At 47.8% G+C, this 24,524-nt stretch overlaps 2 protein-coding genes across 3 annotated transcripts; both read left to right on the forward strand.

Moving 5' to 3' along the window:
- The first annotated feature begins 475 nt into the window (after positions 1-475).
- LOC148886900 (short transient receptor potential channel 4-like) lies at positions 476-9,327 on the forward strand. Its single transcript, XM_089017294.1, has 15 exons — positions 476-1,274; positions 2,537-2,752; positions 2,870-3,088; positions 3,476-3,616; positions 3,773-3,949; positions 4,168-4,368; positions 5,137-5,473; positions 5,575-5,714; positions 5,786-5,986; positions 6,057-6,178; positions 6,309-6,504; positions 6,574-6,768; positions 7,923-7,964; positions 8,212-8,301; positions 8,400-9,327. The coding sequence occupies exons 2-15, from the start codon at positions 2,594-2,596 to the stop codon at positions 8,766-8,768; spliced, it is 2,589 nt and encodes an 862-aa protein (XP_088873420.1). The 5' UTR covers positions 476-1,274; positions 2,537-2,593; the 3' UTR covers positions 8,769-9,327.
- Positions 9,328-9,594: 267 nt separating this feature from the next.
- On the forward strand, positions 9,595-24,073 carry LOC148886901 (periostin-like). 2 transcript variants are annotated; one of them, XM_089017177.1, is made up of 23 exons: positions 9,595-9,747; positions 11,179-11,339; positions 12,459-12,557; positions 15,327-15,391; positions 15,471-15,628; positions 16,008-16,172; positions 16,257-16,403; positions 16,881-17,235; positions 17,340-17,474; positions 17,895-18,043; positions 18,118-18,254; positions 19,128-19,258; positions 19,340-19,470; positions 19,798-19,900; positions 19,987-20,054; positions 20,937-20,982; positions 21,072-21,107; positions 21,633-21,881; positions 21,958-21,993; positions 22,827-22,871; positions 23,004-23,090; positions 23,691-23,726; positions 23,803-24,073. In XM_089017177.1, exons 2-23 carry the CDS (start codon positions 11,203-11,205, stop codon positions 23,865-23,867), a joined length of 2,580 nt encoding a protein of 859 aa, XP_088873303.1. In that variant the 5' UTR covers positions 9,595-9,747; positions 11,179-11,202; the 3' UTR covers positions 23,868-24,073. The 2 variants fall into 2 exon arrangements, with proteins under 2 accessions (XP_088873303.1, XP_088873304.1); XM_089017178.1 differs by lacking the exon at positions 22,827-22,871.
- The last annotated feature ends 451 nt before the right edge of the window (positions 24,074-24,524 follow it).

Genomic DNA, 24,524 nt, shown 5'->3' on the forward strand with positions numbered 1-24,524 from the left:
AAAGTCTGATGGATTTGGTGTGCATGGCGCCTGCCTAAGGGGAGTCGCTGGAAAAGGTGGTGGGCAGGGTGCGGAGGGTCCAGTCGGATTTTCTGTGCCCTTGTTTTGATTCTTGTAGTGCGCTAGTCTTCCAGAGTGGCTAAGGCGTTGCCAATGATTTGAACTGTCCTCACTGAGTAGATCGCGTTCGGTATTTAGCACTAGCGCCAGTTCTCGGTTGTTTGGGGGGCCTTTTCCTTGGAAAATAGGCGTCCCCGCACTGCCTTTCCACGGAAGTCGCAGCGCTGTGAGAGGCACATATCGGCGTTACTGCGCTGGTGTCATGTGGACTGGACTGAGGGGGGGGGGGTCTTGTTTCAATGCGCCCCACCAACATTTGCCTTTTACGGCAGAAGAATGAACTCCGGGGGGGGGGGTCTATTTTTAGAATCCATCTTGTTTTCCTTCGTTTTATTTTCTTGAACGACCGCACGCACACACGCTTGCTCGCGACGGGCTCCTTCCGTTTATTGACACGCAGGCTATTGCTATAATTGGCTATTGATTATCATGCGCGTGATTCATTGCCAAACGTCGCCAGGGGGGGGGGGTGTGCTTCACAAATGACTTTTTAGTCACATGATTCATTTCATTTTGCCCCCCCTGACACCGCCCCCCCCATGCCACTGTTGCATATTTTACATAATGATTACTTTAACAATTAGCTACTAGCTAATCTTCAGAAAACCAATTTCTTTCTTTCAGAATCGGAATCACCTTTATTTTTTTTTATTAAAAAAAAGTGACCCAAAAATGGTTACTTTTTCTGCCCCTCAATACTTTCACCCCCACTTGTACTTTTTCACCCCTTTCTGCTTCTTTTCCCATCATCATCATCATCATCATTTTCTTCTTCCTGCCAACAGGTGGCTGCAAGCGCAAGCGTGCGACAGACGCACTTTGAACTGCGGCGAGGGAGGGGGGGGTGTGCGTCTCTCGCACTACCCCCCCCCCCCCCCACCTTGTCTCTTCCCTTTCCTCCCTTCACTGCGTTTCTCCAGCGCTCCCGATTCCAAAGTCGCCGGGTGGTGAGTAACCTTTTTGCTGGCGGTGGATGTGTTGGTGACCACCAGGACGGCCATCACGACAAGGATGAAAAAAAGGAGGAGGAGGAAGAGGTGGGGTGGCGTGTGGAACGTGTGAGGGAACCCGCAACCCCCCCCCCCCCAAAAAAAAAAAAAAAACGGCCCCTTGTGGAGATCATCAGCACCAAGTTGCGCAACATCATCACTAAGGTGGGTGCTCTTTTACTCCCCCCTCCTCCCCCATTTTGCTCTCATGATTTTGTATGTGCACTCTCACGTGCATGTGCACGGTGTAACTTTGCCGTTTTTACTTCAGCAGCTCTGTGTGTGTGTGTGTGCGTGCGTGCACGTTAGCGTTATCCCGCCACGAGCGCTAGTAAAGTGGCGTTATTATTTTTCGCATTAGGATAAACGGGGGAGTGTTGGGGTGGGGGGGGTGCTGCAGGATGAAACAATGCAGATGATGTGCTCATATGCGGCTGAGTTCTATGGAAACGTGCACGTCGGGGAGCGTGCACGTGGCCCATAAGTGCATTCGTATGGGAGAACAGGTTGTTAATGTTGAATTATTATTATTATTGTTAATATTATTGTTATTATTCATTGTAATGCATGGTAGCGTTTACATTATCCATTAATGCTCCAATCCGGATCCGATCTGGATCAATGGGAAAAAAGGTCGTTGATGTTGAATTATTATTATTATTATTAGTTGTTGTAATGCATGGCAGCGTTTACATTGTCCATGAATGTTCCAATCAATCCGGATCCGATCCGGATCAAACATCTTGTTTTAAGTCCATGTCGACGGGCAACTTTTTGGGGAGATTTTACAGCGATGACAACTTTGCGCTTGCTTACTTGTCGGGGTTTTGATGTTTCCTGGAACAACAAAAAACTCAATAAAAATGCAATCATGTTAAGAAAAATGAAAAAAAAAATGCTTGATTACGTTTGGATTTGTTTACTTTGCCTTTGTTGACCTTTAAAGTGCTCGCAATGCATTCATGACGCGACTTTTTTTTGCTTACTTCGTCAACAGAGACATTTCCTTCTTATTCCACCTAAAAAATAAAATCAAAACTAGAAGCCTGTTGGTCGCTAGGCAACCGCGGGCGCTGTCGATCAATTAGCAAGCTAATGGTGTTTACTTTCAGACAAGGTTGGCCCCGCCTGTCAATCAACTCCGGCCCCCGCGGACGCCAGCGACTGCGGCTAATGTCGTTACTAGCGTCGCTAATTGTAATTAGCTCGGTTGAGACCGAACCAAAAAGGATTAGAGCACTCAGCCTTCATGTCCAGGGCTTCTTACGTCCAACACGCGTGGTCTCGGTTTTCTTGGACAGTTTCCGGAACTTTTTGCTTCTTTTCCAGTTTATCTTCGACGCAAACGAGGCTATTGTTGAATACTTGTTAACAACTGTTGCTAGGCAACCGCTAACGCTGTCAATCACTCACCCATCCCTCTTCAGGACGACGCCCTGTGGCCCGGCAACGACTGTTAGCGTCCGTTAGCGTTAGCGGGGGCCATGTCCCAGCTGTACTACCGGCGCTCGGACAGCTCGTCGTACCGAGACCGCATCCCCCTGAGGATCGTGAGGGCCGAATCGGAACTGTCGGCGTTGGAGAAGGCCTACCTGGGAGCCGTGGAGAAGGGCGACTACGCTAGCGTCAAGCAGGCCCTACAGGTTAGCCGACGTCGGGAACTTTGAGGACCTTAGCATTTTGCTAAAAGACCCAAAGAACAGACGACCACTCCGCAACAGAAACCCGCCAAGTAACCTGCGACTTTGGGGTCCCCGCAGGAGGCTGAGATCTACTTCAAGATCAACATCGACTGCATCGACCCGTTGGGCCGCACGGCGCTGCTCATCGCCATCGAGAACGAGAACCTGGAGATCATCGAGCTCCTATTGAGTTTCGGCGTTTACGTGGGCGACGCCTTGCTGCACGCCATCCGCAAGGAGGTGGTGGGCGCCGTGGAGCTGCTGCTCAACCACAAGAAACCCAGCGGCGGGATGCAGGTGAGACCGAGACCGTTTTGGAGACCTTCGGGGTCCACTTGAGGTTGGATCGTGACCAGCAGATGGCAGCACACTAATTCTTCTGGAAGTGTACTTTTGGAAGAAGAAGAAGAGTAAAAACCGATCGTGCTCAGACCAGTTTTTGCTCAAGGTTACTTCAACGTAAAAATCTTATTTGTTTCTGCTTTGTACACCGACAGGATTTGATCATGTGAACTAAGTTGAGGTTGTTCTTTTGTCCAAAGACTGCCAAGTTGCACGATGACGTCCTTTTGTGACCTCTTGTGTAATTCAAAATTTGGGGTGTCTGGGACACTGAATTATCCAGAAACTCTCCTGAACGTTGCTAACGAGGTGTCCGGTTGCGTGCCTACCGTCCCTCCCCAGGTCCCGCCCATCCTATTGGACAAGCAGTTCTCGGACTTCACGCCGGACATCACGCCCATCATCCTGGCGGCGCACACCAACAACTACGAGATCGTCAAGCTGCTGGTTCAGAAGGGCGTCTCCATGCCGCAGCCACATGAGGTGACCACGGTCAAAGTCAGGACCATTGAGGACTATACACCCCCCGCCCCCACGAATGTTAATTGTCAGCAATTGACCGCAGGAGACCTACTGAAAAGTCCATGAAGTAGGAGGACCTCCTTGGATGGACAATCATTCACTGTTTGTGCCCGGCAGGTCCGCTGCAACTGCGTGGAGTGCGTATCCGGCTCGGACGTGGACAGCCTGCGGCACTCGCGTTCCCGCCTCAACATCTACAAGGCCCTGTCCAGTCCGTCGCTCATCGCGCTGTCCAGCGAGGACCCCTTCCTCACCGCCTTCAGGCTCAGTTGGGAGCTACAGGAGCTCAGCAAGGTCAGCGTCGCCACCTGCCAACAACGACTTTTGTCCAAAGAGGGCCCCGCAAGTGACTTTGTAGCACGGAGTACCAGGAGTCAGTGTTGCTAGCTTGAATCTTTTGGTTTTTAGGCTTTCTATGGTTGAAAAGCGCTACTGTTTGTCCAAATCGGGTTCCTCTAACGCGGTTTCGTCCGTGGCATATGTGTCCCGGGTGCTGGACCGCCCGCTTGCAGGTGGAGAACGAGTTCAAGTCCGAATACGAGCAACTGTCTCAGCAGTGTAAGGAGTTCGCCAAGGACCTGCTGGACCAGACCAGAAGCTCCAGAGAACTGGAGATGATCCTCAACTACAAAGACGACGTCAACCTCCTGGAAGAGGAGGGAAACGGAGACCTGGCCAGACTCAAGTTGGCCATCAAGTACCACCAAAAAGAGGTAACCTTCACGCCGGGGTCACCTTCAGAACCTCGTTCCGCACTTGATCAAGTGCAAATGAAAGTAAATCCCAGCGAGCCTCGCCGTGGGCTGAGCAGGCGGGAGATAATCTCCGGCTTTTAACTCTCATCTCATCGTTGGCCGCAGACAAATGCAATCGCCTCGCGGGGAATTTGCGCAAGGGAACAATTGGTTTTTCGGTTAGCTTCTTGGTGACTTTCTTCCAAGAAAGCGACTGAAATTACACACAGACTGCTCATTTCCTGGATGGCAGTTGGAACCCTATCTCCTTGTGCCCTCGCAGGGCCGTTGAGGTCTTGATAGGGGTCTAGACAGGTCGTCCCTACACCATCTAACAAGCTCAGAATGGCTTCGACTATGCTTCAGCGCCTTTGACGGGCGCTAGGGAAGACATTTGGGCTTTGCTTTTGACTTTCCTTCTGGACTTTTGTCTTCCTTTGACATTTTCGCATCTTCGAATGTGACTCACTCATTCCGCCGCCGCCGCTCTCACGCACTCAATTTAGGAGCCCTTGTTGCCATGGTAACCGGGCTGCAGAGTCGGCACCCGACAATGCGGGTCGACGCTCCGCCGCTCTGATCCGGCGACTCCAAGTCTCGTTTGTTTTTTTGTGCGCTGTTCAATCACCGCCGCCTCAAAGTGGCAAGCGGGACCTCCGCCAAGACCCGCGAGCTCCCAAACGGGGTCCTTTGATTTAAAAACGGCCGAACGCAGGCCTGAAAAGTTCTACCCTTTGGCGTTTCCAGTTTGTGGCGCAGCCCAACTGCCAGCAGCTACTAGCGTCGCGCTGGTACGACGAGTTCCCGGGCTGGCGGCGGCGCCACTGGGCCGGCAAGTTCCTGACGTGCGTCTTCATCGGGCTGCTGTACCCGGCGTTCGCCCTGGTCTACCTGGTGGCCCCCAAGAGCCGCTACGGGCTCTTCATCCGCAAGCCCTTCATCAAGTTCATCTGCCACACGGCTTCCTACCTGACCTTCCTCTTTCTGCTGCTGCTGGCGTCGCAGCACATCGTCACCACCGAGCAGGACCGCCAGGGTCCGGCTCCTACCGCCGTGGAGTGGATGATCCTGCCTTGGGTGCTGGGTGAGTCATCGCGGCGTCCCCTTATGGTCTGGCGGGAAGCTCGCCCTCTCACAACACGAGGACCTCTTGGCTAACGTCCGACCTTGTATGGGTCTTTGCAGGCTTCATCTGGGCTGAAGTCAAGCAGATGTGGGATGGAGGTTTCCAGGACTACGTTCACGACTGGTGGAACCTGATGGACTTTGTCATGAACTCTCTCTACCTGGCCACCATCTCCCTGAAAATGGTGGCCTACGCCAAGGTAGCCCGCTGGCGGAGCTCCGCGATGGACCTTGGTCACTGTCGTGTCTCGCTCATCTTCTCCTTCATCAGTACGGTGGCAGTAAGCCCAGAAACCAGTGGGAGATGTGGCACCCGACCCTGGTGGCCGAGGCGGTTTTCGCCATCGCCAATATCTTCAGCTCCCTGCGTCTCATCTCACTCTTCACGGCCAACTCCCACCTGGGACCTCTGCAGATCTCCTTGGGCCGCATGCTGCTGGACATCCTCAAGTTCCTCTTCATCTACTGCCTGGTAGCCCCTCCGCAGGGATCCAGAGACCAAGGAGACGCTCAGAGTTGCTAAATCTTCCTCCCCCGTCCAGGTTTTGCTGGCTTTCGCCAACGGGCTGAACCAGCTGTACTTCTACTACGAAACCAAAGCCTCGGATGAGAGGGCCAAGTGCAAGGGCATCCGATGTGTGGAACAGAACAACGCTTTCTCCACGTGAGTCCCGCCACCGTCTCAGGACATCCGAGACTCAACCCGATCACTAGAATTGATCCTAGATCTCAAATGATCTCATTGCCATCCTCGCCTCGGAATCTCGGGTCCTTTCCTTAAACATCTCGCACAGGCTGTTCGAGACCCTTCAGTCGCTGTTCTGGTCCATCTTCGGCCTGATCAGCTTGTACGTGACCAACGTGGACGCCGACCACCAGTTCACCGAGTTTGTAGGGGCCACCATGTTTGGCACGTACAACATCATCTCCCTGGTGGTGCTCCTCAACATGCTCATCGCCATGATGAACAACTCCTACCAGCACATCGCGGTGAGGAACACGCCAAAACCCTGTGAGGACCATGGGGGGTAACCCAGTGGCTCCATACGTGTCGCTTAGGACCACGCCGACATCGAGTGGAAGTTTGCCCGAACCAAGCTGTGGATGAGCTACTTTGAGGAAGGGGCCACCCTGCCGCCGCCCTTCAACGTGGTCCCTAGTCCGAAGACCATCTGGTACCTGGTCTGCTGGTTGAGGTCGCGAGCGTGCCGGGGCGACGGCCACGCCCCGCGGGATACCATCGGCACGCTTGGGGTGAGGGGGGCCGCTCGTTTTGGGCTTTTTGGCTACCTGATGAGCTATCTATTCGCTATATATCTAGCTCGCTAGTTGTGTAGCTAGTTAGCTATGTAGCTGGCTAGCTGTATCAGAATCAGAATCAGAATCAGAATACCTTTATTCGTCCCGCAATGGGGAAATTTGCAGTCCACAGCAGCAATTGAAGAGGGATGGGGTTGGGGTGGGAGTGAAAGGATAGAAAACAAGATATTCAAGCATAACAAAATAAAAATGTCAACTGTATACTGTGCAAATGTAGATGTGCAAAAACCGTTCTATAAACAAGACTGTACATAGTGCAGAATCAAGAGATGCATTAAGATATATTGCAACAACCCATATTTACAAGTGTCCAGTTTTTTTTTTTGTTTGTTTTTTCACATGTGATCATTGGGAATTGTGAAGCCTGACAGCAGTCGGTAGGAACGAGCGGCGGTACCTCTCCTTCTTGCAGCGCGGGTGTAATAGTCTCTGGCTAAAGGAGCTACCCAGAGCTGTCAGGATGGGCAGGAGGGGGTGGGAGGGGCTGTCCGTCATAGCTTTTAGTTTAGCTAGCGTCCGTCTGTTGCCCACCTCCTCAAGAGAGTCCAGCGAGCAGCCCACGACAGAACTGGCCCGCTTGACAAAGCGCTCCAGTCTTTTTCTGTCCCGGGTGGTGATGCTGCCTGACCAGCAGACAATATATATATCTTATATATATATATGTATATCTTATATATATATGTATATCTTTCTAGCTAGCTATCTATCGGCTATATATTAACTAGCCAGCTAGTTTTCTATCTATTTGAGTTACTTTCGGGTTGAGTGAATGCTGGCGCATGTGGCTGCCGCTGCTCACCCACAGAAAGACTCATCCTGTGACTGTTAAGTGACCTTGGGAGTATTGAAAGGCGCTTAGAAATGTATTGTATTATTATTCTTATTATTATTATCTGGCTCGCTACCTAGCTAGCTACCTATTTGCAATCTATTAGCTATCTAGCTAACTGGCTAGCTATCTGGCTGGCGATCTATTGGGGGAATAGCTATCTAGCTAGTTATCTATTAGCTATCTATTAGCCAGCTAGTTTTCTATTTATTTGAGTTACTTTCGGGTTGAGTGAAAAACGTCTTTGTCTCCCATGCAGAGGCGGGCCACTGAGAACCTGAGAATAAACAGTCAATACCAGGTAAGCCCCGCCCCTTCCTGTTGTCCACACGCGTGTCGATTTTTGCGTCTACTACTGGAAGACATGAGAGATGAGTCATCGCGCCACTCAATGAGGTGTCGAGTTCTATTTGCGCGTCTCCGTGGGGGGCGTCGGGCGAGGGGGGGCGACGCTCGCCATTTCTCTGCCGCTTAACGGGCCGTGACGTCTCCACGGAGACGGGCGGCGGCGGCGAGTTGACGAGGCGCTGATGGCCTCTTGCGCGTAGGAGGTGCTGCGGAACCTGGTCAAGCGCTACGTGGCCGCCATGATCCGAGACGCCAAGACGGAGGAAGGCCTGACGGAAGAGAACTTTAAGGTGAGGCCCCCACCCCGGACCCCCGCGGACCCCCGCGGACCCCACGTGTGGTTTTCGCTCACGTTGCTAATGACGAGTGTGGATCTACGTTCCAACAGGAACTGAAGCAGGACATCTCCAGTTTCCGCTACGAGGTGATGGGCATGATGAAGGCGGGACGACGTGGCGGCCATCTTGAAGGTGGCAGACTTGGCGCCCCAGCAAAGAGCGAAGCCAACCGCTTCAAAATGGCCGCCTCCTTCTTCCGGCGGACCGCCAACGGGCTCCCCAACGGCGGCGGTGATTTTGCCGCGTTCAGCGAGCGACCCCCCAACCCCCGCGGGTGTTGCCAACACCGCCATGCGGGGACGCCGGACGTTTCTAGAAAAATGTACTCGCTATCGGAGGAGGCGGAAGAAGACCGAGATGGCCGAAAATCTCCGGACGTCGGCGGCGTGGCGGAACAGGAAGACGAGAGCTTGGCTTGAACTTTGACTCGCCTCCTCGAAGCGGGTTCACCTTCAACGAAGACTCAAGGGCGTGACGCAGAAACACAAAAGTAGCACAGATGAATGGATACGTATGGAGGCAGCCATTTTGTCTGCTCCCGGTGTGTCAATAAAATGCCCGAGAACTAAATGAGAGCGTGACTGCGAGAGTGCGTGTTTATTTAAGCAGAATTTAATGGCGGCATGAATATTCTTTGCCTTACTTCAATTTCTGAGTGCACTTTAATGGGATGAGTTCGATTGTTTGACTCTTTTGAACGTTGTCAATGGTTCTTTTCTATGCAAGAACAAAAAGATGGAAGGCGAAGCTTTTTATCACTGGAACTTCTCACCTGTTGATTGTTTTCAAACAAGTTCGGAAAATGAACGTGAATGAAAAAAAGTATTAGATGTTTTCATAGTAGAGTAAAGGTCGGGCGTTTTTAAATTTGAACATTAGAATTGTTATATTGTCACATAATATGGCGACAGTGTTGAAAAGCAGCGGTGACGTCACGACCACAGGTAGACGAACATGGCGGCACAATAAAGACGTTGACAAAGCAAGTCTTCTCTCGTTCTTTCGGAAATAACAGTTACAAGGGGAAAATACAATATTTTTAAAAGGAATTTCTGTAACTTGATAAATGGGAAATTGAAAAATAATATGAGTTATATTTATCAGCAATCTTAACGGGATTATTTTTCTCGCGAGATGAATGTGACACCGTACGGATGTGACGTAACTGTATAAGCAAATAACCCGGAAGCAAAACTAGCAGGCCGCACAGGTGTTCGTCGGTTTGGTCAACCAGGTTTTGAGCTAAAGGCGGCACGAAACACCGAAAATGGATCAAAAAGAGCTCATGAATGGAAAGTTGACTTTTAAAAAGTCGCGATATGGTTTCAAGACCAAAGTTAGCTGTTTGTTACTGTCAGGAAGTGAACTATCGTCAGTCCGAACGACCACGCACCTGATGTAAGTACCCCCACAGCCCTTCTTTCCGAATCCAAGACTGAAATCTGTTGAAAATTTCAAAGAGAATAAAATGAAAAACATGATCAAGAACAAATTCAGTCGATCGTAGCTAAATGTAAATGGTGGGCTACTGTTAGCATCGGCTTACATTCATGACAAAATTCTATATATATATATATGAGCAAAAAATATATATTTCTTAAAAAATTGTATTGAAAAAAAAAACGTCTGCAAAAAAGTTTTCACTATTTTAACATTCATTTCATATATTTCATTTCTCAATATGTCATTCGAAAACCACTTGACTGATTTTTTTGGACGAGCCAGGTTATTGCACCGACACCCTTTGCCCGCTAGAGGGAGACGTCACAACAAGAAACTCATTTCTTTTGTATCCATAATGTCATGCCCGTCAAAAATAATATTCATTATGATGGACTGCGCCCCCCCCCCCCCCCCCAAAAAAAAAAAAAAAAAAGTTTTTTGACTTGGGGTAGCCAGTTTTTATGAATTATTTTATTCTTGAAGTCATAAAAAGTAATCAAAGTGCAGATGTGAAGGATCCAAGTGCATAAAGTGGAAGAAACGAGAGGATGAGCTGCTGCTGGAAATGCACCAAATCATCAAAAGGTACTTGAGCAACATTTTGAAGTGCATTTATAATAATAATAATTTCAAAACTCTCAAGGTCACTTTACAGTCGCAGGATCGGTTTTTCTGTGGGTGAGCAGCGGCAGCAGCTACACGCGCCAGCGTTCACTCCACCCGGAAGTAACTCAAATAGATAGAAAGCTAACGATAGCTAATACATAGCAAATAGATAGCCAGCTAGGTAGCTACCTAGATAGCAAATGGATAGCAAATAGCCAGTTAGGTAGCTAGCCAACTAGCTAGACAGCATGTAGCTAATAAATGGCCAGCTACAGAAGTAGCTAGCCAGCCAGATAGCTAATAGATAGCAAACAGATAGCAAATAGATAGATAGCTCGGTAGCTAGCTAGATAGCAAATATATTTTTGATTGATTTTGGGCGGCACGGCTCCAACCGTAAATGGGGTGGGGGGGGTAAACAGTGACTGGAGCGCATCAATTTGTTTGACAGTGTGTGGGTGTGGGTGTGGAAATTACTCAGTATCATCGATGAAATCATTTCAATGTCATCCAAAGTGCTGTTATTTAAAAAAAAAAAAAAAAGACATCTCTGCCCCCGGGCAAAATGTGACCTTTGACCCGAATGCTTTGGAACATAATGATGACATCACCAAGCTGTCAACATGTCAATGGAGCGAGGCCAGGGTGTCTCGGGTGCTCCGGGATGGGATGGAGGTGTCAATTGGGGGGAAAGGGAGGGGCCGCGGAAGAAGGTGGGGGCCCCTGGATGCGCGCATCGGTATAAAGGAGGCGGCTGGCCCGACTCCGTCTCTGTTTCAGGCTTGAAGAGCGCACGCCGGCGTCATGACGGCTCCCGGGATGATGCGAGCGGTCACGGCGGCCGCCTTGCTGTCGGCCGCGTTTTGCTCGCTGGTCGGCGCCGACGCCTCGGCCTACGATAAGATCGTCAGCCATAGTCGCATCAGGGCCAGGAAGGAAGGGTAAGTGAGGACGCGCGCAAAGACGTTCGACAAACAGCCTTTTCTCACATCAGGAGCATTTTTTGGGGGGGGGGGGCTCTTTTCAAGAAGAAAAGCTAATCTATCACCCAAAATTAACACACTATTATTATTATTATTACTATTATTACTTTTATTATTTTTATCGTTATCATTATTACAATTATTATTGCTATTATTATTATTACAATTCTTATTATTGTGATTATTGTTATTATTATTGTTGTTATTATTATTATTACAGTGATTATTATTGTTTTTTTTCATTATATTTATTACAATTTCGATTATTATTATTATTTTTATTCTTATTATTTTTATTATATTATTACAATTATTATTAACATTTGTTATTATTATTACGGTTGTTATTATTGTCATTATTATTACTGTTATTATTATTATTAAAATTATTCTGATTGTTGTTAGTACTATAATTGGTATTATTATTACAATTTTTTTAATTATATTATTACATGTATTAATATTTTCTTATAATTATTTTTATCATAATTATTACAATTCTTCTTCTTCTTCATATTATTATTATTATTATTATTCTTTTCTGTATATGGTAGTTGTCCATGTTAAGCCCTTTGTTCCAGCTTCAGCTGTTGTTAAAGAGCTATATAAATCAATATGTATTGTATTGTATTCTCATTAGAATTCTAAAAAAAGAAATAACGTCCTATGAAGAACAAAAATGATTCCATTGACAAGATTTATTTTTTATTTTTAACAAAAATAGAACAGAAAGAGGAAAAAGAACACACATTTGTAGTTGATTATTATGAATTTAAATGTTAAAAATGATGAGATTGAGAATAGGATGCAGGTTTATGGGAGGAAAAAAAATATGCGCGTTTTTAGGATGACAGAGCCTGTATCGCAGGAAAGAATTTGCATATTTGAGAGGGAAAAAAATACATACGTAGCACATTTATTATTATTAAAGGCTTGCTGATTTTTCATCTTTGAAGATAAAAAAGTCCCACTTTAGATCATCTGCTTCCATTGTGGGCCTTTTTTTCCATTTGCCGGCATTCCCGTCACTCAACAACCTGCACCGTTTTTCACCCCACAACCCCCTTTCCCGCTTAGACCCAACGTGTGTGCCCTGCAGCAAGTTTTGGGCACCAAGAAGAAATATTTCAGCACCTGCAGGAACTGGTACAAAGGCGCCATCTGCGGAAAGAAGGCGTAAGTCTTGCATCCAACATCGAAATTGCCTACGAGCGCCTACAAATGTCTTTCGGAGCTGTTATGGACAGTCAGACCTCAGCTTACAAACTTAATTGCTTCCCAGAAAGTGTGTGTGAGGCCAAAAGTTCTTCTTCCAAACACTTATTCCCCATAAGAAGCCATTAAAATGAGAATAATCCGTTCCCAGGTCCCCGTAAAACACAATTTTCGACAAAATAAGTCTTAAAACTACACAAAATAGACCTTATTTTATGTATAATAAATCTGCTATTGTATTGTAATGAAATAAATAAACTGTACTAAAGTCATGTTATTGACTGAGTGAAGTTGCTGCGCTTTCTCGGCAATAATACCCTCACTCACACTGTCCCCTGCTAGCTGCTTATTGTTCATCCAAATCAAAAGAAGTTTTTCAACCTCTTCTATTGCCTGAGACCGTTGCTTAGACAACACAGAAACACCCTTAGACACACGTAGCAACTTAGCGTACTAGTACTGGGACGCTAAGTCACACAAACGCACACCTCGTTGGTGTTTATTGATGATCTCCTTCTTCTGCTCGACCTTCATTATGTTTTGTGTCCTCTTCGGCGGAACACTAGCCTGTGGTGGGGTCTTTTTCGCTCCCGTAATAGCAAAAGTACTCCACTCGATAACAAACCAGGTCTGCACTCAAAGAAAGGGGTGGTGGAAAACCAGTCCGCCTTGGTTCATCCGCCAAAAACTAGTTTGTTAGCCAAGATTATAGTCTCGAAAATTTAATGTTCGTAAGGCGAAAAGTTCGTTAGCTAAAGCTTTCGTAAGCTGAGGTATCACTGTAATTTTTTTTTTTTCCAAAATGGCGAGCGGCTCGTAGCCGACAATAAAACAATAACGATGAAGCAACGCAGATTCGCATGCGTGCGTGAGACCTTCCTGCATAAATGCAGGAAGGAACACAGCAATTGCGGCTGATGAGGCCACGGGGGAGCGTCTTTGATGACTTGGCGCAAAAATAAACCCCAAAAAAGAAAGAATGACACACATTGACTTGTCACACTGTCAAAACTTCAAAATGGCTGCCTTTTTAATCATAATAATAAGAATCATACATTTCATTTATAAGCACCTTTCAAAACTCTCAAGGTCACTTTACAGTTAAATTTAAAGTTAATTCCGACTTTAATCCCAGAATGCCGACTTTTAACTCAGGTTGAGTGAACCTTGCCAAGATGCTCTCTGTACAAATGCCGCAGTGACGAGACCAAAACTCAAGCTAGCTCCGCGCAACGAGTTAATAGACGGCAGTCCTTGCAGTGAACCGCTTTCTCCTACACGGCCGATGTGTTAAAAAGTGTCTTAATCCGCACGCCCAGCTGGGCGTCAGGAAGCCATGATGTCATCACCCACTGACAGGCAAACAGATGTGCTCCACATGTGCGCAAATCAAACACAGAAAAAAAAGGGAAAGAAGAAAACAAAGTCGCCCAGTAGCGCCCTTGGAAACTTTGAAAAACTACATCTGCTCCAGACAAGCAACAGGAGTTAGCATCAACACAAAACAGGAAGTGGATAATTTCTGAAACATCGGATAAAAGTACCTTTATTCGGCTCACAGTGGAGACGTTGACATTACACAGCGGCAAAGATATGAAAAGGAAGAGGAAAGGAAAGAAAGAAGTAGAAAAACAACATACAGGAGCTGCTGGAAAGGTAGCCACTCTCGCGGCGGCCATCCTGAAAACAAAAACCTAAATAACAAATAAGTCGTTCATTCTTTAGCACTTGCTGTACCCTCTTTGTGACATGAAGCAGTTCTAGATGAAAGAGGAGGAGATCAAAGCATCCTTTTCAGCAGTGGATCATGGTGGAATGTGCGCGTCTACTACAAGCTAAATGTTGAAAGCAAACACGTAGCTGTAGCATCCATTGAAATTGAAGATGTTTTTACTTTTATTTTGAAAATTAAGCACCCGCGAGCGAACAAGACTCCGAAGGTGTCATGGCTGACATTGAACAGGAAGTGTACAAATAAAATCAATAAATAATAATCATCATCATTGATCGACACCAAATTGGCAAATCCAAACTGTGGCAAATCGTTGACTTTCCAGACGAGTAATTTTGACATGATCTGATTTTAAACTCCTTCACTGGCCGATAAAGCGCTGGTCAGACCTCTGGCTATATTTTCCCTTCCGCGAGGGGGTCACATTTGCCTTTTTTTCCCATGTATGCGCATTGTTCCAGCTTCAGCTGTTGTTAAAGCGCTATATAAAGCAATATTGGATTGTGTTTTGTACACCTGCCCCCATTTCAAGCTCAGGTAACTCCAGACCCATATCATTTAGGAATTAACTGTTTTTACATTATGTTGCTCACTTGAGGTATCTAGCTGGCTATCTAGCTAGCTATATCTTTGCTATCTATAAGCTAGCTAGCTAGCTATTAGTTATCCATTAGCTAGCTAGCTAACTTTCATTCTATTTGATTTACTTCCGGGTTGAGTGAACGCTGGTGCATGTGGCTGCCGCTGCTCACCACAGATTTTTTTATTTGTTCTTATCCTGTAACTAAAGTATCCTTGAGAGTTTTGAAAGGTGCTTATCAATTGAATGTATTATGATTATTATTATTGGCGCAGTGGTTGATGGCGAACCCACGAACCGCACTGCGCAAGAGGTCGTGGGTTGGATCCCCAATCTCGGGCTCCTCATGTGGAGTTTGCACGTGGTCTAACATCAAGATTGAATGCATGAATTCTTTATCCTCGTCTCCCCTTTGCAGGATGGTGGTATACGAATGCTGTCCGGGCTACATGAGTATGGAAGGCATGAAAGGATGTCCCGCAGGTCAGCGCCTATTCTTTCCGCATGTTATTGACGTGTTCTAATTCATTAATACTTGAACATGTTGCTTTTTGCGGCAAAGTGGCCCCCATCGACCACGTTTACGGCACTCTGGGCCCGGTCAAGGCAACGCGGACGCAGCAGTACGCCGACGTCTCCAATTTGAGGGAGGAAATCCAGGGCGGAGGCTCCTTCACCTTCTTCGCGCCCAGCAACGACGCTTGGGACCGGCTGGATTCTGTGAGTTCTCTTGGCCCGCCCGGCGTTCCAGATCCCGTGACCCCCCAAATAACCCTCAAATACAGTCATGCCAGAGCTCACAAACTTAAATGGTTCTCAGAAAGTGTGTGGTAGGCCAAAAGTTTGTCTTCCAAACATTAATTTCCCATAGGAAACCATTAAAATCAGAATAAACCGTTCCCAGGTCCCCATAAAACATAATTTTCTACCAAATAAGCCTTAAAACGACACAAAATATACCTTATTTTATGTGTAATAAATGTGCCATATGATTGTAGTGTGTCTTCCAAACATTAATTTCCCATAGGAAACCATTAAAATCAGAATAAACCGTTCCAGGGGTCCCCATAAAACATAATTTCCCCCCGTTTTATTACAGAGCGTCCGCTCGGCGCTAGTGGGCAACGTGAACAAGGAGCTATACAAGGCGTTGCGCTTCCACATGCTGGACCGCCGCCTGCTGACCAAAGACATGAAGAACGGCCTGAGCGTCACGTCCATGCAGGACCGCTTGAACCTACACATCAACCACTACGCCAACGGGGTGACGTGACGTGACGTGTCCATCCCCCCCCCCCCCGGCCACACCCGCCGCCACAATGCTAACACGCTTGTCCGCGCCGCGCAGGTGGTGACGGTCAACTGCGCCAGGATCGTCCACGCCAACCAGGTGGCCACCAACGGCGTGGTTCACGTCATCGATGGCGTCCTCAGCGCCGTCACCGGCACCATTAAAGACTTTCTGGATGTGGAAGACCAGTTGTCCTCCTTCAGTGTAAGAGCCCCTCCTCCCCAAGCTTCCTATCTAGCTGACTACTTAGCTAACTGTTGTTTTGATGTCTATTTGCTGTCTATTAGCTGTCTATTAGCTATCTAGCTGGCTACCTAGCTAACTGTCTATTTGCGGTCTATTTGCTGTCTGTTAGCTGTCTATTAGCTATCTGGCTGGCTATCTAGATGGTTACCTAGCTAGCTAGCTATTTGCTTGTCTATTAACTGTCTATTAGCTGGCTACCTAGCTAGCTATTTGCTTTCTATTAGCTATCTAGCTGGCTATGTAGCCGGATACCTAGCTGACTACTTAGATGGCTACCGCTCTCTTAGCTGTCTATTAGCTCTCTGGCTTGTTGAGTATTAGCTCCCTGGCTAGCTTTCTATCTATTTGAGTTATTCCGGGTTGACTGTAAAGTGACCTTGAGAGTTTTGAAATGTTGTTGATCAAAATGAAGCAAGTGTAGCTTTGCGCCAGCAGATGGCGGCGTTGGCCTCGGGCGCCATGGACAAGTTTGACCAAGCGGGCCACTACACCCTGTTCGCCCCCACCAACGCCGCCTTCGCCCGCTTGGGGCCGGGCCACCTGGAGCGCCTCATGGGAGACAAGGACGTCATCGCAGCCCTGGTCAACTACCACCTGCTGAAAAGCGTCCAGTGCTCGGAAGCCATCACGGCGGGCTCGGCGTACGAGACGGAGGAAGGCGGCGCGGTGGAGATCGGCTGCGACGGCGACAGCCTGACGGTCAACGGCGTCCGGATGGTCCTCAAGAAGGACATCGTGACCACCAACGGCGTCGTTCACCTCATCGATCGGGTCCTGCTGCCCAACTCGGGTGAGATACCGACGCGGGCGGGGAGGCCGCCGGCCCCGCCCTCTCGTCCCATGTGACCCACCGCTTCCAATCGGAACCCGTCGTCTCGGGCGGGTGCCTTTCAGCCAAGACGGTGATGGAGCTGATGGGCAAAGACCAGAGCACCTTCGGCGACATGGTGGGCGAATTGGGCTTAGCCGCCGCTTTGGGACCCGAGACGGAGTACACGCTGCTCGCCCCCGTCAACGCCGCCTTCACCGGTCAGCGAAAAGACTCTTTGCAGCCACACTCGACCCGGAATAACTCGTACAAGAGATAGAAATACATAACTAGCGACTTAGATAGCAAATAGATCGCAAGCTAGATAGATAGCTAATACATAACTAGCTAGCTAGATAGCAAATAGATCGCAAGCTAGCTAGATAGCTAATACATAACTAGCTAGCTAGATAGCAAATAGATCGCAAGCTAGATAGCAAGCTAGCTACCCAGATAGCTAATAGACAGCAAATAGATAGCACATAGATTGCTAACTAGGTAGCCAACTAGATAGCGAGCTAGATAGCCAGATAACTAATAGATAGCAAATAGACAGCCATCTAGGTAGGTAGCCAGCAGTAGAGATTCGGTCCGGTTGCCTCCAAATGTCACCGCCGCCTAATCTTGCCGTCCGCCTTCAGACGAGGTGATGGCGACGGACCGGGGTCTCCTCAAGGACCTCCTGCAGAACCACATCCTGAAGCGCAAGGTCACCTTGGATGAGCTCTACAACGGCCAGCTGCTGGAGACCACCAGCGGGAAGCTCCTGCGGGTCTTCGTCTACCGCACGGTGAGACGGCCGACTAGACGCGTGAATCATCGCGCCAAATGCGTTTGACCGGCGCCGCGTTCGCCGGCGTTTAGGCGGTGTGCGTGGAGAACGCCTGCATGGTGCGCGGAAGCAAGCAAGGCAGCAACGGCGTCCTTCATCTTATCCGGACCCTCATCAGAACTTCGCAGAAGACCGCCTACGACATCCTACAGGCTGACGGACGCTTCAAGTACTCGTTGTGTTTTTTTATTTGGGGTGGGGGGGATCACATTGACCCATTACTGAAATGTGTTGGACTAGCTAGATAGCCAGAGAGCTAATAAATGGCCAGCTACATCGCTAGCTATCTAGACGGATATCAAATAGACAGTTAGCTAACTAGCTAGATAGCCATATAGCTAATAAATAGCCAGCTACATCGCTAGCTATCTAGACGGATATCAAATAGACCGTTAGCTAACTAGCTAGATAGCCATATAGCTAATAAATAGCCAGCTACATAGCTACATGTGCAAAGTTGTGCGTACGATCCCACAAAAAAAAATGGAATGAGTTTTGTTAAGGGGGCGTGTAAAACGCAGTAATTTGCATTTTGACTACGTTGGTAAAATGACGGCAGAATTTTCCAGCCTTGACATGCTCCAACATTCAATTTCAATGTCCGGAGCAATTAAAAAAAAAAAAAAGTTGTGGTTCTGTTGCCGTTGACAGCAAAAAACAAAAAAATCCCCCCTTTTATTTGGACACAATGGTCGCTTCCATTTTGTTTGGCTTCCAAAATGGCTGACGTCTTTTTGTTGCGTGTGTAACGAATGCAGAATTTTCCAGTCTCTTAATGCTCGGAAATTCAAGTTCAACGTCCGAAGCAATTAAAAATAAAAAATACATAGTTTTGATTGTTTTGCTGTGGACAGCAAAAATAAATACAAAAAAACCCCCCTTTTATTTAGACTCAATGGTATCAGCCATTTTGTTTGTATTTCAAAATGGCTACCATCCCTCTTCAATTGCTGCTGTGGACTGCAAATTTCCCCATTGCGGGACGAATAAAGGTATTCTGATTCTGATTCTGATCTTTTTATTGCTTTTCTAACAAACGCAGAATGTTCCTGTCCCTGATGGCGACGGCCAACCTCACCGAACTACTTCAGCAGGAAGGCTCGTTCACCGTCTTCGCGCCGACCGACGACGCCTTCGCCGACATGACGGCCGACGACCTGACGCTGCTGAAAAGTCCGTCGCTCGCCCGCCCGCCCAGCATTTTCAGGCTCCGCCCGGAAATTTGTAATGGAAAAAAAACGGCCTTTCCGCCAGGCGACCCGACGGCGCTAAGAACCATCCTGCTGTACCACGTAGCCCGCGGCGTCTTCATCAACGGCGGCCTGGAAGTGGGCGTGACCAATCTGCTCAAGACGCTTCAGGGGAGGAACCTCCACGTTTTGGCTGTAAGTTGAAAGCAAATCCAGATGTTATTTTTGGACGGGCATAGGCGTCCTTCCCACTCTTGGACGAGGTCCTTCCTGGTCGACCGGCGGGGGAGGGGAAAGTGATCCCCTTTAGTGACTCAGCCACAGGAAGCAAACGGGCCTGCTTTGGCCATCAACTCTCGCCTTCACCAAATCCGTTAGCATCAATATACTACTGTGAAAGCAAGCGTGCAAGCTAATGAGCAGCGTGCAGGCTAGCTAGCAGTGACCTTGCGTACGTACACGGCAAATTGACTTTAGCCGTTAGCTTGCGTTGAGCTTCAAAAGCATTTGTTGGCTTTCCAGGTGAACAACTCCATCCACGTCAACTCCATGGACATCCCCAAGAGTGATTTGATGTCCAGCAACGGCGTCATCCACGTGGTCAACAACCTCCTTTATCCAGCGGGTTGGACATTTATGACTACCCCCACGCCCCCCCCCAAAAAAAAAGAAAATATTAATAATATTTTTTTAATGTCTTTTTCCTTGCAGACCTTCCGGTGGGTCGCGAGGACCTCCTGCTCCTCCTCAGGAAGCTAATCAAGTACATCAAGATCAAGGTAGGGGCGGCTAAAAATCAATAAAACGCGACCGGGATGCTGCCAGATGACTGAAAAAGGACCCCCAAAAAAAACTAGCAGTGGCAAAAAATAGCGCTGAGCGCCAATGTGGAACGGTCGGCGCTTGGAATTGAAGCGGATTTACGTGAGATGATCTCTTTTGGTCAATGGATGCTACAGCTTCGTGTTAGCTTTCAACATTTAGCTTGTAGCAGACGTGCATATTCCAACATGACGTCCCTGATCCACTGGTTAAAATGAGGCTTTGATCCTCTCTTTCATCTAGAACTGCTTCATGTCAAAAAGAGGGTACAGCAAGTGCTGAAGAATGAATGACTCTGTGTCTTTGTGTTGTCATATTATTTGTTATTTAGTTTTTTTGTTTTGTTTTTTCGACTTCAAAATGGCTGCCGCGAGAGTGGCTGCCTTTACAGCAGCTCCTGTATTTTGTTATTCTATTTCATCCTTACCTTTCCTCTTCTTTTCATCACTTTGCTGCTGTGAAATATGCATTTTTTCCTCTACAAAAATGATAACGGCTAATCCAATTTAATGCAATCGTGACATCCCTTATCCACTGGTGAAAAGGATGCTTTGATCCTCCTCTTTCATGTAGAACTGCTTCATGTCACATTATTTCTTCAAGATGGCTGCCGCGAGAGTGGCTGCCTCTACAGCAGCTCCTGTTTTTTTGTTTTTCTACTTCTTTCTTTCCTTTCCTCTTCATTTCATCACATTACTGCTGTTAAATGTCAGGTTTCTCCACTTGCAGACTAATCAATACTAATCTGATCCAACGTACACCCAATTTGTTGTCCAATTCCCCACCAAAACGCAAAATTAGCAAGTACTCACCGCCATGTTTGTTTTTCTTGTCTGCAGTACGTGTCGGGATTCTCTTACACCGACATCCCGCTCACCTTCCTCCGTAAGTCTCGTCCGTCAACTCCAACCCGAACTTCCCGCCACAATACGTACGTTCAAACTAAAGCTTTTTTTTTTTAATTTCATCCGCAGGGAGGACCATCACCACCACAAAGTACATCGAGAAAGGTAAGACCGACCTGCCACTCAGGGGAGGGGGCGGGTCCGAATCGGTCGGAGATACTTCCAGGTCACGGAAGATAACAAGTACAGCCTGAGGCGGCCATGTTTTCAGAATGATCATCGATGACGTCATGCTTGTGCGTCAATCAACCTGCGACGCCTTTTCAAACCGTCGAGTGTAAAATATCCCTCTTCCGGGACCTCTTCCTCATCATAATAATAATAATCCATTTCATTTCTAAGCGCCTTTCAAAACTCTCAAGGTCACTTTACAGTCACAGGATAAGTTTTTCTGTGAGTGAGCAGCGGCGGCCACATGCGGCAGCGTTCACTCAACCCGGAAGTAACTCAAATAGATAGAAAGCTAGCTAGCTAGTGAATAGATAGCTAATAGTTAGCAAATAGATAGCTAGTTAGTTGTGTTAAGTTCATTCTGTCTCCTTGTTATCTGTTACAAATCAGCTAGATAGCTAGCTAGCTAATAGCTAGCTAGATATGTTACAATTCCATAAAAATGGTTCCTCCTGGCAGTCCCCGAAGCGCCGCGAGTGACGGAAGAGCGAACGTCGCTGAGCGAAGTGGTGGAAGGCGGCGACCCGTCCATCACCGAAGTGACCAGGGTTATCCAAACGCAACCCACGCTCACCCGGGTGGTGGTGGTGAAGGGCGAGCCGGTCGTCACCCAGCTGACGGGCGTCGTGGAGGGGGAACCCTCCGTTACCAAGGTAACCAGAGTCATCGGGGAGCCCGGCGTGACCAAAGTGACCAGGGTCATCGAGGGTGAGACGTCCGCCTTTGTAAATTCCAACATGGCCGACGAATTCCCGGAGATAAGTCGCCATTTTTGACCTTTTAGGTGGACAAGTGATATCGGAAGACAAAACCGTCACGGGTCAGTTCCTTGTCTTTTCTTTTTGTACATAAAGTTGTTTTGCGAGTGAATCGCGCAGTAAATGACGTTAGCGACGTCCGCAAAAAAAGAACACAGACGCCTCATCGGGCACGTTGGCCCATCGCTGCCACGCGTTAGCCCGTCCACCATATTGGATGTGGCCAGAACCCCCAAAAGTGAATGCCGGTCATTCGTGCGCAGATTCGGCCCATTAATTTGGCGCCCGGAATAGTCTGGCAACCGACCAGGACAAGAAGGTTCTATTCCTAAGTGGTGGGGGTTCTCCTTCCAACGTTGGTTTCAATTTACCGTGTCGCCTTGAAAGAAGTTTGTTGTCCGTCGTGAAGCTTCTATTTACGAGAGAGGGTTCTTCTCCGTAGAGAAAGTACCCGTCGCTGGACAGGATTTGAGGTTTTTCTTGGTGAGAAAAGGCTTTGGTCTCAGAGGGAAGGTTCTCAGGGGGAACTTGCTGGTCCCGAGAGAAGATTTAGGACCCCAAAGTATGTTCTGGTCTCAGAGGGAAGGGTCTATGGGGAAGCTTCTCAGGGGACGGTCCTGGTCCCAAGAGAAGATTTGGAACCCCAGAGTATGTTCTGGTCTCAAATGAAGTTTGTCTTCTGGAGAAAAGACCCCGCCCCCATGAGGCGTCTGTGTCTGTTTGTCTGCTGGTGCTTTTGTGTGGTGGTTATGGCGTCCGTCCGTCCGTCTGTCTGTCCATCCGTCCATCTACTGTTGGCTTGTAACGGTGGAGGTGGAGGCAGGGTACCGTCCGTCCGTCCGTCCGTCTGTCTGTTGAGGTGAATTAATGGATTGACTCTGGACAACCTCCCAAGGTGGAGCCATGTCCATCGCGGAGTTCCAGCCGCATATCATTGAGGGTAGGGACCCCCCCCCATCCCCCCACCAATTTGCAGTTCCAAAAATCAAGAAGGAGTCTTGATTTTTGATGCTTAAAAACAAACAAAAAAACGAAATAATCAACGGCGACTTGTCCCGCTTGGTCCACGCAGGACCGGATTTCTCCAGGATCACCACCATCCACGGCAACCCCTCCTTGATAGAACAGGAATCCGAGAGAATCACCAAACTCATCCAAGGTTGGTTGGTTTGCCGAACCTCTAAGGCCAGAATTGTTTGGACTTTGCTTGATGCAACGTCTTCAAGTCTTGGATTAGCTTCCGAAAGACTATACGGTGATACCTCAGTTTACGAACGCTTTAGATCACGAACATTAAATTTGCGACAATATAATCTTGGCATACGAACTAGTTTTCGCCGGACGAACCGAACCACACGGCGCCTTGGTGGCTGGCGGACTAGTTTATTATAATTTATACAGTTGATTTCTTTTATTACAATACAATGCAATACAATAGCAAATTTATTACACGTAAAATGCGGTATATTTTGTGTCATTTTAAGGCTTATTTAGTAGAAAATTATCTTTTATGGGGGGACCTGGGAACGGATTATTCTCATTTTAATGGTTTCTTATGGGAAATAAATGTTTGCAAGACAAACTTTTCACCTTACACACACTTTCTGGGAACCAATTGAGTTTGTAAGCTGAGGTATCACTATAATTGATCACGGTTCTTGGATGGATTGTTTTTGGTTTTTTTTGGTATGGGGGTCCGTGGACTTAGTCATAGCTTGCTTTGAAGATCAATCAGCATTTCACGTGTCCCTCCTTGCAGAGGGCGGCAAGTTTAGCGGCGTCAAGACCATCCCAGGTAACCAAACATGAGCGCAGATGGTGGACTCGTGAGACCCCCCGTTGTGACCCCTCTTGTGCGTGCGTGTCCTCAGCCGGCATGAGGAGAAGGAAGACCCGCTTGGTGAGGCGCCATCGCAAGGCGACGCTGCCCCGCTGAACAATCACATTTCAAAAAGAAAACAAGCTCATCTCGCCTCTATTTTTTTACCACGATCATCCAAAAGCCACAATGGATGAATTATGAATGATGAATTATGACGATGATGTGATTTGGTGGCTTTCGATCGGTGCTCTCGCGTTCACCGCCGTGGATGCTTTGAAACGTCATCTCCGGCCGGATCAATAAAAGACGTTTTCGAACTACGTTGGCTCTCTTTGATCTTGAATGACGACACGTTTAGCGATCGCTCAAAGCGTCTTTTGGGTCGTGCAAAAAAACAAAAACAATGTATGTTAGCTTGCGCCAAGACTTCGACGTCGACTTGGAATGTTGGAATTGAAAGACAAAGTCCACGTCTTTGAAGTTTGAAGAGAAAGCAGAAGGCGCCAAAACGTGCGGCGACCATTCGGGCTATACGACTCATTTCTGGAAGCTCTTTAATGTTTTCCAGCCAAACCCGTCACAGAACCCCACACCCCTCCAAAATAAAAGCCTGGAAAACCCAGCTAGCTAGTTCGATTGCAAATAGAAAGCTAGCTAGGTAGCGGGCTAGCTAGTTAGATAGCATATAGGTAGATGGCTAGCTGGGTAGCCAGCTAGCTAGTTCGATAGCGGATAGATAGCTAGCTGGGTAGCCGGCTGGCTAATGGATAG

This window comes from Hippocampus bargibanti, linkage group LG16, assembly GCF_051943395.1.
Source record: "Hippocampus bargibanti isolate YZ-2025 linkage group LG16, ASM5194339v1, whole genome shotgun sequence".
Lineage (NCBI taxonomy): Eukaryota > Metazoa > Chordata > Actinopteri > Syngnathiformes > Syngnathidae > Hippocampus > Hippocampus bargibanti.